Source organism: Podarcis tiliguerta (assembly GCF_965153285.1).
Source record: "Podarcis tiliguerta genome assembly, chromosome: 18".
Taxonomy (NCBI): domain Eukaryota; kingdom Metazoa; phylum Chordata; class Lepidosauria; order Squamata; family Lacertidae; genus Podarcis; species Podarcis tiliguerta.
The window spans coordinates 323,595-335,870 of NC_139551.1; the positions used below are offsets into that span (position 1 = coordinate 323,595).

General features: G+C 57.8%; 1 protein-coding gene across 11 annotated transcripts in view; it reads left to right on the forward strand.

Annotated features, from left to right (window-relative positions):
* The window catches only part of MYO9B (myosin IXB), a 51,824-nt gene extending 39,940 nt beyond the window's left edge, over nucleotides 1–11,884 (forward strand). For 4 of the 11 annotated variants that reach the window (XM_083421320.1, XM_083421323.1, XM_083421326.1 and 1 more), the window contains 19 exons: nucleotides 129–1,019; nucleotides 1,879–1,936; nucleotides 2,391–2,521; nucleotides 3,478–3,632; nucleotides 4,337–4,527; nucleotides 4,750–4,848; nucleotides 5,066–5,242; nucleotides 5,577–5,618; nucleotides 5,773–5,884; nucleotides 6,046–6,119; nucleotides 6,302–6,494; nucleotides 7,009–7,137; nucleotides 7,516–7,621; nucleotides 8,030–8,161; nucleotides 8,584–8,707; nucleotides 9,510–9,557; nucleotides 10,375–10,508; nucleotides 10,716–10,855; nucleotides 11,196–11,884. In XM_083421320.1, the coding sequence (XP_083277446.1) occupies nucleotides 129–1,019; nucleotides 1,879–1,936; nucleotides 2,391–2,521; nucleotides 3,478–3,632; nucleotides 4,337–4,527; nucleotides 4,750–4,848; nucleotides 5,066–5,242; nucleotides 5,577–5,618; nucleotides 5,773–5,884; nucleotides 6,046–6,119; nucleotides 6,302–6,494; nucleotides 7,009–7,137; nucleotides 7,516–7,621; nucleotides 8,030–8,161; nucleotides 8,584–8,707; nucleotides 9,510–9,557; nucleotides 10,375–10,508; nucleotides 10,716–10,854 (2,935 nt within the window). In that variant the 3' untranslated portion in view covers nucleotide 10,855; nucleotides 11,196–11,884. The remainder of the gene's footprint in view (nucleotides 1–128; nucleotides 1,020–1,878; nucleotides 1,937–2,390; nucleotides 2,522–3,477; nucleotides 3,633–4,336; nucleotides 4,528–4,749; nucleotides 4,849–5,065; nucleotides 5,243–5,576; nucleotides 5,619–5,772; nucleotides 5,885–6,045; nucleotides 6,120–6,301; nucleotides 6,495–7,008; nucleotides 7,138–7,515; nucleotides 7,622–8,029; nucleotides 8,162–8,583; nucleotides 8,708–9,509; nucleotides 9,558–10,374; nucleotides 10,509–10,715; nucleotides 10,856–11,195) is intronic. The other 7 variants (XM_083421324.1, XM_083421328.1, XM_083421327.1 and 4 more) reach the window with 3 other exon arrangements.
* The last annotated feature ends 392 nt before the right edge of the window (nucleotides 11,885–12,276 follow it).

Below are 12,276 nucleotides of genomic sequence, written 5' to 3' on the forward strand. Positions count from 1 at the left end.
GGGAGGGAAAACTGGGGTGCAGGAGGAGAACCCTGCCGGAACAGACCCAAAGTCTCCCTTCATTTACTCTTACCGTCCCCCATTAAACCAACTGTTGATCCCCCCCCCCCCCACACCTTGCAATCTAGATTTCATCAAATGATCGCCGACAAAAAGCGAGAGGAAGAAGCGGTTGCGCAGGCTCTTGCGGAGCAGCAGCGGCAGCAGCAGCAGCAGGTGAACGGGCTACACCAGCCAGAGGAGCGCGTCTCAAGCCAGGCTCCGGCAGAGCCCACGGAGGCGTCCCTGGATCAGACAGGCCAGGCAGAGGACGAGGAAGGAGCCGGGAGCAGCGGCGACAGCAGGGAGCAGTCCCCTCCGCTCTCCCAAAAGGGTCTGGCCAGCAGCCGGGAGAAGCGGGCGTTCCGCCGGCAGAGGGGCCTGGAGCACAACGAGCTGCAGAGCAAGCATGGGGCCTTCCCCGTGGATGACCCCCGCAGCAGGGGGGAAGGGGGCCACGCGCCTGAGCGGCCCAGAGCAGAAGGGGAGCAGGAGGCGGGGGGCTCCCCTCAAGCCCATCCCGGCGGCGTGCCGGGAGAGAGAGCTCCGGGCGGCAAGGAGGACCGGCTTCCTGTGGACGGTGGCATTCCGGCCCCTGCACTGAAGCCAGAGGACAGAGCTGGGGCGAAAGAGGACTCCAATGGACTGGGGAGGCTGGACAGCCCCAAAATCCGCGTCAGCCAGAGCTTCACGTACCCCGAGAGGCCCACGGATCTGGCCCTCGTCCACCCGGGCGGCCTGGCCAGCAGCTGGAGCTTCCGGAGCCCGGCCGACAAAGGCCGGCGGGCGTCTCAGAAGGAGCTGGACAGCCCCCCCTCCTTCCACATCCAGCGGTACCAGGACGACCCCGGGAAGCTGCGGGACAAGCGGGAGAGGTGGAAGGGGAAGAGGCGGCTGGCCGGAGGCGGGCAGAGCGACGGGCTGAGCCAGTCCTTGGACGAGAGGGGGCAGCCGGCCCGCTCTCCCTCCCCACAGCTCAGGTGAGCCCTGCTGCCCCCGGCTTCCAGGGGTGGAAGGAGCACCGAATCCCCCAGGACTCTTTAGGGGAAGCCAGGAAGCAGCCTCACAGCGCTTTAAGCGCATGCTATCACTATGGCCATAGTATCCGGCCAGGAGAGCTTTTGTAGAGCCAAAGGAGAGCAGCTCTCCCGGCTGGATGAGATACTGAGAAGGATCAGAGAAAGAGCTATAATGCAGGATTGTGTGCCTGTCCCTATACTTGCTTGATTTCTTTCCTGCCTGTCAATTTTGTGGCTGCGGCCTCCGTATTTGGAGGGGCGTTGAAAGGACCAGCGGGAGGCCGCTTTCCCCCCAACCCCTAAAAATGCAGCAACCAGTGTGGTGTAGTGGTTAAGAGCGGTAGACTCGTAATCTGGGGAACCGGGTTCGCGTCTCGGCTCCTCCACATGCAGCTGCTGGGTGACCTTGGGCCAGTCACACTTCTTTGAAGTCTCTCAGCCCCACTCACCTCACAGAGTGTTTGTTGTGGGGGAGGAAGGGAAAGGAGAATGTGAGCCGCTTTGAGACTCCTTAAAGGGAGTGAAAGGCGGGATATCAAATCCAAACTCCTCTTCTTCTCTTCTTCAACCCAGTTCTGTCTTATTTTATAGACAGACAATGTGATATCAAAGCCCAACAACAGTGGCCAAAGAGGGCTAGCTTGGTGCTGACGGTTTGTCCACACAGATTGAAATCGTGCCTGTTCTTGGCCTCCAAGGGGCCCCCTTTCCAAAGCCGAGAAACACCTGCAGCCCCCCAGCAGCAGGCTTCCCAAAGGGGCTCCTCGACCCCTGGAATGGGTGGCTCCACTTTGAAACGCCTCTTTCTCCCCCTTTGCAGGAAAAAGGAGACGGCGTCTTCCTTGGACGACATTCCCAGGCTCGCTGTCCCCACCCAGGTAAGGGCAGCGCTCAGGCAGATTGGACCTGGTTTGTTTGGGGGGGGTTGCAGTTGCAGAATTCTGCCCCCCACCACAGTTTGAGCAAAGAGCGGCAGAGGGTCCCACGTGTTGCATCCGGCAGAGTTCTACGCAGAGAAGACTCACTGGAACTAACAGGTGGAAGTTGCTTGTGCATGTTCATTTCAGGGGTTCCAGCCTGAGTAGGATTGGGTTGGCCCCAGTGTGTTACTCCTGCTTCAAACCAGCTTGCTAGGATTCACAAGTGAGGAGAATCGCTGCTGTGGCGCTCCAGTCCTGCTTGTGTGTTTTCTAAAAGGGGCATCTGGTCAGCCCCTGTAAGGACTGGACTCCGGGCCCCTTTGGGTCGGATCCAGCTGCTGCTGCTGCTGCTGGAGTCTTCCTCCTTTCTCACGGGCAGTTTGCTTCTCTCCGTCTTGCACAACAACCTCAGAACGTGCCGGAAGGTGACCGGAACGACAAGAAGCCTCTCACACCACCCAGGCAGGCCCAGGAGCTGCTTCCTCCTCCCGTCCTGGATGCAGCCAGCCCCACAGCCACCTCCGGCCAGCAGGTGGACGGCAGGTATGTGCTCAGGCTCTGCTTGTCCAGGCAGAAAACCCGCAGGGCTCTTTCAGCGTAGACGTTGGCGTTGGAGAGCCCCCCCCCCCCGCCTCGAGTGCTGTCCTAGTCTCCCAGATCCATTCTAACCACTTAGCGGTTGTTCTACAAAGGGAGCTTCTCTGGTGCAAAATTCATGGTTGGCAAAGCCCCTCCTCCTTCACCTCTTAGGGTCCCAGCCCTTGTTTTCGTGGGACAGAGTCGCCCCTGATCCCGAGAGCCATTGTGGGGTGGGGGGAAGTGTTCTTCCGCCTTGGGTCCCCCCCAGCCGGTTCCTATTAGCCCCACCTAGTTTAGCCATGGATGATGGGTGTTGTAGTCCACCCGGATTGAAAGCCAGGTGTATGATGATGATGGTGATGATTTCTTACTATTTATACCCCGCCCACCCACAGGGGACGTGGGTGGCGCTGTGGGTAAAAGCCTCAGCGCCTAGGGCTTGCCGATCGAAAGGTCGGCGGTTCGAATCCCCGCAGCGGGGTTCGCTCCCGCTGTTCGGTCCCAGCGCCTGCCCACCTAGCAGTTCGAAAGCACTCTTGGGTGCAAGTAGATAAATAGGGACCGCTTACTAGCGGGAAGGTAAACGGCGTTTCCGTGTGCGGCTCTGGCTCACCAGAGCAGCGATGTCACGCTGGCCACGTGACCCGGAAGTGTCTTCGGACAGCGCTGGCCCCGGCCTCTTGAGTGAGATGGGCGCACAACCCTAGAGTCTGTCAAGACTGGCCCGTACGGGCAGGGGTACCTTTACCTTATACCCCGCCCATCTGCCGCCTGCTTTAAGCAGCTTGGAGGGAAACGGGGGGTTGCTGTGTGATGCTGGAAATAAAATCCCAAGCAGCAGCGGCAGCTCCTTCTCGCTGGCAGGCCCTTTCACCCTGCCGCCCTCCTCCTCCTCCTCAAAGCCTCCTTTTCCCCGTCAGGTCTGCCTTCAAGAGCCCCCTGTGGAAGTTCTTTGGGCCAAAGCCAGAGAGGAAGAACCTCAAGGAGAGTCCCAACGTGTCAGACGAGGGCGAGAGCTTCCAGCTCCTGGCCTGCGTGCTACCCATGGAGGGCCCAGTGCAGAGGGCGGCAGAAGGTGAGGTTTGTGGGTAGCCAGGTACAGTGGTGCCCCGCAAGACGAATGCCTCGCAAGACGGGAAACCCGCTAGACGAAAGGGTTTTCCGTTTTGGAGGTGCTTCGCAAAACAAATTTTCTATGGGCTTGCTTCGCAAGACGAAAATGTCTTGCGAGTTCCTGCGATTTTTGTCTGCTCCCCACCCCCTTTTTCTAAGGCACTAAGCTGCTAATAGCCTTTTAGCAGCTAATCCACTAATCCGTTAAGCCTTTAATAGCCGCTAATAGCCGCTAAACCGCTAATGGGCTTGCTTCGCAAGACGAAAAAACCGCTAGACGAAGAGACTCACGGAACGGATTCTTTTTGTCTTGTGAGGCACCACTGTATGTGGTGAGGAGAGAGAGAGAGAGGCAGGGAGAAGGGAAGAAGGGAGCCTTTCTTGGGTGGTTGACCTCCAGGTCTCGCAAGCGTCTTGCCTCCTGTACAAAACACACAATTCACATTCGTTGCTCTGCCTACCTCTGCCTTGCCCACCCGCAGGCGGCCCTCGGAAGCTTGCCCAGGAGAGAATGTGGCCCTCAAACCGACAAGCGTTTCCCCTCCCCAACATAAGCTGAAGGCTTGTGCGTCTTCTCTGAGGGGTTTCTAGCTGGGGCGGGGGGGGGGTTATGGGCTGTCAGAGAAGAGCCGCCTTGAGCCCGCCCTCTGCGTTTGCCCCCCGCAGCTCCCTCCAGGCCTCCGGACCACCCCCCTGGGGAGGAGCGCCAAGCCAGAGAAGGGGGCAAGGCAAAGAGAAGCCGCACCCTGAAGATCAGGAAAGTGAAGACGGCGCCCGAGAAGTGGCGTGCGCCGTTCCTGAGGGATATCACCAACGCCAACGAGCTGAAGTACTTGGACGAGTTTCTTCTGAACAAGGTGAGAGTGGCCCGGCCACAAGGGCTCAGGTTTTTTTGTTCCGGATTTCAGTTCATCTTAAAAAGCTGCCTGAGATGGTTGCATCATTAAACAGAGGAATCAAAGCGACTTCACCAGAGCACAAACAGATAAATCCAGTTTTTATAGAGATTACAGAATGCATCTTCCGCTTCAGAGTATCGGCGATTAAATCCGTGTCTCTGCTTCCCCCGCACCTCCCAGATAAACGATCTCCATTCGCAAAAGTCCGCCATCGAGTGCTTGTTTTTCGAAGCCACCGAGAAGTTCCGGGGCAACATAAAGACGATGTACTCCACCCCCGTAAGTAGCCCTGGGAGCGGGGACTTCATGTCTAACGTCCTGCTCCCACCTTCCCAGACTGTCAGACTCTTAAAAATAGAAGCGCTTCCCCAGGAAATCAGAGGGGAAGCCCCTCTAGCCCAGAGCCCTGTGTGGCAGAGGCAGCTGCCGTTGTCGATCGGGCACCGTGCGGATCGCTGTTCAATGAATGAACTTGCAGCGCGGCCTCTTTCCGCAGAACGGGCAGATCCACGTCGGTTACCAGGACTTGATGGAGAATTACCAGCTGCTTGTGGTCAACATGGCGAAGCAGAGGGAGGAGAAGGAGGTCAAGCTGGTTCTCAACCTCTTCCAGTCCCTCCTCGACGAGTTTGCCCGCAGCTACGCCAAGAAGGAAGACCTGGGGCCAGCCAAGGTCTGTGAGGCTCTTGCTTCCCTCGTGGGGCCAGCCAGACTTCCCAGGAGAGTTTTGTGGGTGTGGGTCATCCGGATCGCTTAGGGATGGAGACCTGTGCCCAGAAAATCCTCCCTCTGCCACAGGGGAGACCCTCACCCCTTCCTCCCGTTGGGGCTGTTTTTATTGTCCCCCTCAGCCAGTTTTGACTCTTGGCAGGCCGGCTCCTCGGGTAAAAGGGTTGGGAGCTACAATTCCCACCCTTCCTCACCTAGCTGTGCCGACACTGAGGATGATGGGAAGAGAAAAGAGAGGGGGGAATGATATTTTTCCCTTCTCATTCTCTCCCCAACAGCAGAGCAAAGCTCAGAAGAAGAAGCGGAAACAGGAGCGCGTGGTGAGTGGCGTTCCGCCAGTGCTGGTGGCTTAAGCGGGAATAAGGGCCTATCTCCCTGCGTCCCCATGCTCCTAAGCATGTTAAGAGCGCTGTTCCCTCTGGAGAGAAGCGGTGGAGCCGTAACGCCCCTCCCCTTTGCCCGTCCCGCTTGCAGATCGAAGAGCTGAACGGACACATGTTTGGCAGCTACCAGGTGAACATCCTGCAGTCGTGTGAGCAGTGCTGCTCCTACATCTGGCCCATGGAGAAGGCCTGTCTCTGCCGAAGTAAGTGGGGGGGGGGTCAGAGGGAGGGGCTCACGTCTTTGCCACTACCACCCGCCGCCACCCTCCCTTTCCTTTTACGTTTCCGGCACACGCTGGTTCTGCACGTTTTTGCCATTTTACTGGGTGTCCCATACCAATGACACGCCGTTTCTCTCCTCTAGTCTGCAAGCTGACTTGCCACAAGAAGTGCCTCTGCAAGATCCAGGGCGGATGCATGTCCTCGGCTGCAAAGAAGGTGGGCGACACACACTCCCCCTGCCCAGGCCCCCCAGGGGGTTGGGGCTGGCTCTCCCATCAGCCACAGGTGGCCCAGCCAGGTTCAAGTCCACAATGCTTGAAGGAAGCCTGTCTCTCTCACACACACACAAATATGCTGCCCCCCCTTGGCTCACGCTCTGCCCCCTCTCCCGTTCCCAGGGCGACCACGACCTGGAGCCCCGCCACTTTGGGGTGGGGGTGGGCGCCCTGACCAGCGAGAAGAACTCCGTCCCCGTCGTCATGGAGAAGCTGCTGGAGTACGTGGAGATGCACGGCCTCTACACGGAAGGCATCTACCGGAAGTCGGGCTCCGCCAACCGCATGCGGGAGCTGCGGCAGGCCCTCCAGGCGGGTAAGCAACACCCCGGTGTGTGTTCTGGCTTTCCTAGGGGGCTGCCAGGGCCTGTGCTGAGGAGGAACGGTGGGAGCCTCCCCCTGCTCTGGATCCAGACCCTGAGGCTTCCCAGGAGCAGGAGGACAGGACAGTGGTACCTTGGTTTACGAAGTTACCGTATTTTTTGCTCTATAAGACTCACTCTTACCCTTCTAAAAAGTAAGGGGAAATGTGTGTGCGTCTTATGGAGCGAATGCAGGCTGCGCAGCTATCCCAGAAGCCAGAACAGCCAGAGGGATTGCTGCTTTCACTGCGCAGCGATCCCTCTTGCTGTTCTGGCTTCTGAGATTCAGAATATTTTTTTTTCTTGTTTTCCTCCTCCAAAAATTAGGTGCGTCTTGTGGTCTGGTGCATCTTATAGAGCGAAAAATACGGTAATCTGTTCTGGAAGTCCGTTCTCAAACCACAGCGTTCTTTTCTAATATTACCCCCCTTCCCTCCTCCTTCTATTTCTCCTCCTCTTCCTCCTCAGACCCAAACTCGGTGCGGCTGGAGAATTACCCCATCCACACCATCACGGGGATCTTCAAGCAGTGGCTGAGGGAGCTTCCCGACCCCCTCATGACCTTTGCCCAGTACCACGATTTCCTGCGGGCCGTGGGTGAGTTTCCGAGGGCCGGGCCGTGAGTCTGTGTGAGAGAAGGTGCCCCTCCATCCTTAAACATTAATTCATTTCAGCAGAGTCCCTCCGTTTCGTAAGCCATCCCTCCTTCGCTGGTGGTATTCCTTCTTCTGCATATAAAGTTCTAGCGTACATAAATAAGTCCGCTTTTTGGGGACTCCTGTCCCCGTTATTCCTAGCAAAAAGGCTTCAGGGTTTTTTTTAGGAATTATCGGTTTAGACATCCTTTTCAGTTGGCAGAACATCCATCTTCAGCTCTGAGCACCTCTTGTGGGTGGGCGGCAGCAGCAGCGGGCGAGGGGCTCCCTTGCCTGTGGGCCCCGATGCTCTGCTCTTACCTTCCCCCTCTCCCCCCAGAGCTCCCGGGGAAACAGGAGCAGCTCTGCACCATCTACAGCATCTTGGAGCAGCTCCCGCAGGCCAACCACGACACTCTAGAGCGACTGGTCTTCCACCTAGTCAAGTAAGGACACCGCCCACCCCCCACATGCTCCGCGCCCCCCCCCCCGTGTGCAGCCACAGCTCCATGATATTTGCATGCGCATCTGAAATCCCGAGAGGGATGTCACTGACTTTGTGTTTGTCCTGCTTTTCGGACGATCCTTTCCCAAAGTCACTAATTGTGGGTTTTTAAACGAAAGCGGAGTCGCAGTGTCAGGCTTGCAGAACTCAAATACCCAGGCACACGAGGAAAGAGGGAGGGGAGGGAGAAGGGCGAGGAGGGAGATCTGTTTCCAAACCAGGAGCAAAGTAGTGACCTCTTAAGACAGCATTCTCCTCCCACTGGGGCCAGCAAGAGATGCTGGCAGCATCCACAGGTGTGTCCTTTCTCTTTTCCAATATGTAATTTCTCTCTGTGTGTGCGGCACAGGGTCGCCCTAGTGGAGGACGTCAACCGCATGTCTCCCAACGCCCTGGCCATCGTCTTCGCGCCTTGCCTCTTGCGCTGCCCCGACACCTCGGACCCCCTCACCAGCATGAAGGACGTCTCCAAAACCACCATGTGAGTGAGCCCAGGGGAAGCCAGGCCTGGGGTTAGCGGGGCAGGCGGAGCAGCGCTCATAGGTGCTTGGCAGGGGACCCAAAGAGTCCTCCCGCCTCCTTTCGTGAGCTGCTGCCCCACGAATAGAGACCCAGCTCCTGCGCTGGGAACTGGTTTCCTTTTTGTGACCCTGCTGCCTTCCTCCTGTGAGGCTGTCGAGCCTGGATCAGTCCCTCCTGGAAGGGCGAGGATGATCCGCCTAGGGAGAAAACGGAGCTTGGCTTGTTGTGCCCCTCGCCTGTGACCACCCCCCCCCACGGGGATTGCAGGGTCTCCTCTGCCCTCCCCTGTACCCTCCCTCCCCCCCTTCCTCTCCCTCCCATGCCGCTCCGCTCCCCGCCAGCCTCTCACCCTCCCCCCCTCTCACTCTCCTCTGCCCCCAGCTGCGTGGAGATGATCATCAAGGAGCAGATGCGGAAGTACAAGGTCAAGATGGATGAGATCTGCCAGCTGGAGGCTGCCGAGAGCATCGCCTTCCGACGGCTCTCCTTGCTGCGGCAGAACTCGGTAAGCTGTTCCCCGAGAAAGCCGGTCTGGGGATTGCCTGGCGGGGTGGGGAAGGGGCTTGCGAAGTGCGAGCCGATTCCAGTCCCAAAAAGGAGCTGCTGGTCTGAGTGGGCCCGTCCGCTGGCGCCCTCCAGAAGTTCAGAACACCCAAAGGGCCCTGCAGCAGAGTCAGGCCCACATTTACAAATTTAGAAAAAGAAAACCCTGCCAAAAGCTTATTAAGATAACACACTTCCTAGTGTGACATCCATAGAAGAGACCCATTAAAATAAATGGAAGTGACAAACTTAGCTCCATTCATGTCAGTGGGTTTACTCGGAGCGTAACTGATTGGGATACAACACGGATTGGTTGGATTGGGGCAGGTGTTCCTCACCGCCAGGGGTCCCTGCTCTGCAGTACACCTGCGTCATGACTAGTTTTTCATTGTGTCTTTATTGCTCCTTTTTGTAATTTGTTGCGCTCCTCTTTCAGTTCTCTGGGATTCAGATTGCAACAACAGCATTGGGAGTAAACAAAGTGGAAATGTTTCCTTCGTTCCCACTATCACATCTTTGTGTGCGCCTGTTGCAATTTGAATTCTGCGGGGAAAGAAACGAAAGGAGCTGCGGAAATAGATTTAGAAATCGTCCTGCGTCTAGCACAGCACGCTGCAGTTGCTGTGGCAGGCAGGCGGATTGCGAAGCGGCTCCGCCGAGGCCACGCCGACAATTTTGCAATTGATTCAAGGAGAGTCCGGAAAGAAATTGTGTGCCTGTGACATTTGTGAGTGTGGCCATTGTCTCTTTCTCCCTTTTTCTAGCCATGGCCTGTAAAACTTGGGTTTTCCTCTCCCCGCAAGGGAGCGCCGGTAGGTAGACACTCTCTCCATGCATGACAAGTGGTGTGTGTGTGTTCCCCCGCTTTCTCTCGGACGGCCACACAGCATGACCCCCAAAGCCAGAAAAGGCGACTTTTCAGAGCTGTTTTGTTTTTTCACCTGACCCGCATGCTGCGTGGCTGCACGCATCCCGAGTTACAACAGTCGTGTCCAAATTGTGGTTTGTGGGGAGGTTGTAAAGCTGTGCTTCTCTTTCAGAAAATAGAAACTGCTGCCTTGGAAGTCACCCCCACTCTTTCTTTCTTTAAAAAAAGGATTTCACACTAACACCTGACGTTCTATTCATATATACAGTCATATATATGTGCCTTTTCTTATAATTAAAGTAGCATATGCTGGCTGGCTTGTGTCTGCTTGGTGGCAAGGGAAGAAGGTTCTTTGCACGTGGGCAGGAGCAGCCTTTAATGCTGTCGGGCGTCCGTCCGTCCCCCAATCTCACAGTGTGTAGGAACAAACATTCCTGGATACGTAGGAAGCTTGGAGCAGGCTAGGTTTCCTCCCAGTTCACCCTCACCACAGCCCTGTGAGGGAGACCCGAGAGTGGCCCGTCTACCTGCGCTGCCCCCAGATCCTCCTCAGTGCCCTTTCCGCACTGCACCGGTTAGTTTTGCCGCCTGGGACAAGCCGGCGAGCGTCAAATTGCCCACCCAAAGGGTGCTGCCTCGTGTCTCATTGCAACCCTGGAGGAGGCTTTTCGGTTGGACGGGCTTTGAAGGACCCTTCGCCTCCTTCCTGGCCCAGAACAGACACCAGACCTTGCTATCCCCCCCCCCCCCATTCCTTCCAGAGCAAAGGCTCCCCAGAGGCCGGGTCAGACGATGGCACTGCGCCGAAACTGGGCGCTATCCCGGAGGGAGAGGAGACGGACAACCGGGAGAAAGAGCTCTTGATCGAGAGGATCCAGTCGATCAAGGAGGAGAAGTGAGTGGCAGGCCCCCAAGGGGGGAGCGGGGGGGGGTTGGCTGGGAGCCAGAGGAGGAGTTTCCCTCCCAGCTGCCATTATGAGAGAGGGGAACTTTTTTCCACGCCACGCAGAGCTTTGTGAGCATCTCTGACGCCACCCCTTTCTTGCCTGTTCTCCTCTGGGAGCATCGTGAGCATGGCCCTTCCGTTCTCTCTCCGCCACAGGGAAGACATCACCTACCGATTGCCAGAGCTGGACCAGAGGGGCTCCGACGAGGAGAACCTGGACTCGGAGACGTCGGCCAGCACCGAGAGCCTGCTGGAGGAGCGAGGGGGCCGCCCGGACCCCGACAGCCAGTATTAAGGTGCCCGCTTCTGCTTCCCAGGGAACCTGCCTCGGACTCAGCCCACCCCCCTGGCCCACCCGGCTCAGCGCTGGCAGCAGGAGGAGCCCTTCCCATCACCAACATGGCGCTGCCCTGGGCTTTGGAGCCTCCCCTTCAAACAGGAACACAATTCTGGTCCTCATGCCTTCTGGTGCACCAGTGGTGTCCACACTGGCTGGGATTTTAGGCAGGGGGCATTCTCAGGCCCCTCCAGCAACCCGCTGGGCGGTGCTTTGCCACCCTGCCCGTCGTTTCTGAGACATTTCTTGGATGGCGCCGGCTGCTCACAGCCCCTTGTGTCCCCGTTCTCTCTTTGAAGGAAGCCGTGAGCCCCTTGCGCCTCCCCCCACCTGCCAAAGACGCGGCCGGATCGCCAGGCACCCTGGTCTTCCCCGCCGGGGCAAGCCCAACCCCTGCCCCTTCTGCCTCCGGGCGGGAGCTGCTGCCTCCTCCTCCTCCTCCTCTGCTGCTGCTGCTCCAGGAAGGGCCACTGCTGTGAACTGCCAAGCTCCAGCTGCTTCTCTGCAGCCCTGGACCCCAGGACGGAGGGTCTGGCCAGACGTCTCCTCCCCCCTCCTGATTCTCTGGGTCACCAGCAGGTCTCTGGCAAGCCTGGCTCCAGAGCTGCCCCACAAGGAAAGTTCTCCTGGCCCTCTGCCTCCGGATGAGTCCCGTCCTCGGAAAAGGAGCCGGCGATTGTGAGCAGCCTGGGGAAACCGCCTTAGCACTTCTCCTCCTCCTCCCCAGTCCATGGTGCCTTGCCCCCCCCCCCTTTCTCCCTACAGACTCCGACCGGACCCCTCGGAGGGGAGTCGGGGGGCCGCCCCCTCTTTCCATTTCGCACCCCCTTCCTCCGTCCTGTCTGACGACTTTCCAAGTGGTTTACAAGAACTGTTGGGTTTGTGTTTTGTTGTTGTTTTTGTAATAACGCTTTGAACAGAGACCAAAAAGAAGACGAGATGCATCGTTGTTCATATTAAAACCGTGCACTTTTTTGAGAGAGGAGAAGGGAGTCCGAGTCGTTCTTGGCAGCGGGACGGAGGCGCCTCCCTGACCGGCTCAGGGCTGGACTCTGGGAATTGGCCAAGGCTGGGGGGGGGGCGCTTGTGGGCTCCCCCCTTCATCCCTGCAGGAGCAGAGAGAAGGCTTCTCATTGCAGACCTCACTCCTCGCAGTTCCACACCCCCCAAAAAATCCTGCTTGTGTTTTTCTGGTGGAACTCGCCTTGAATCGTGAGCAGTTTCTCTCTCTGTGTGTGAGTAGAGGGGTGGGGAGGGTTGCGGAAATCTAACAAAACAGGGGGTTTGAAAGACTGTTCCTTGCCCCCCCCCCCACCCACCCGGCAAGAGGTAGGTGTATTTGTTTGCCTTTGTCACTGCCCCCCCCTTGAAAATAGGGCT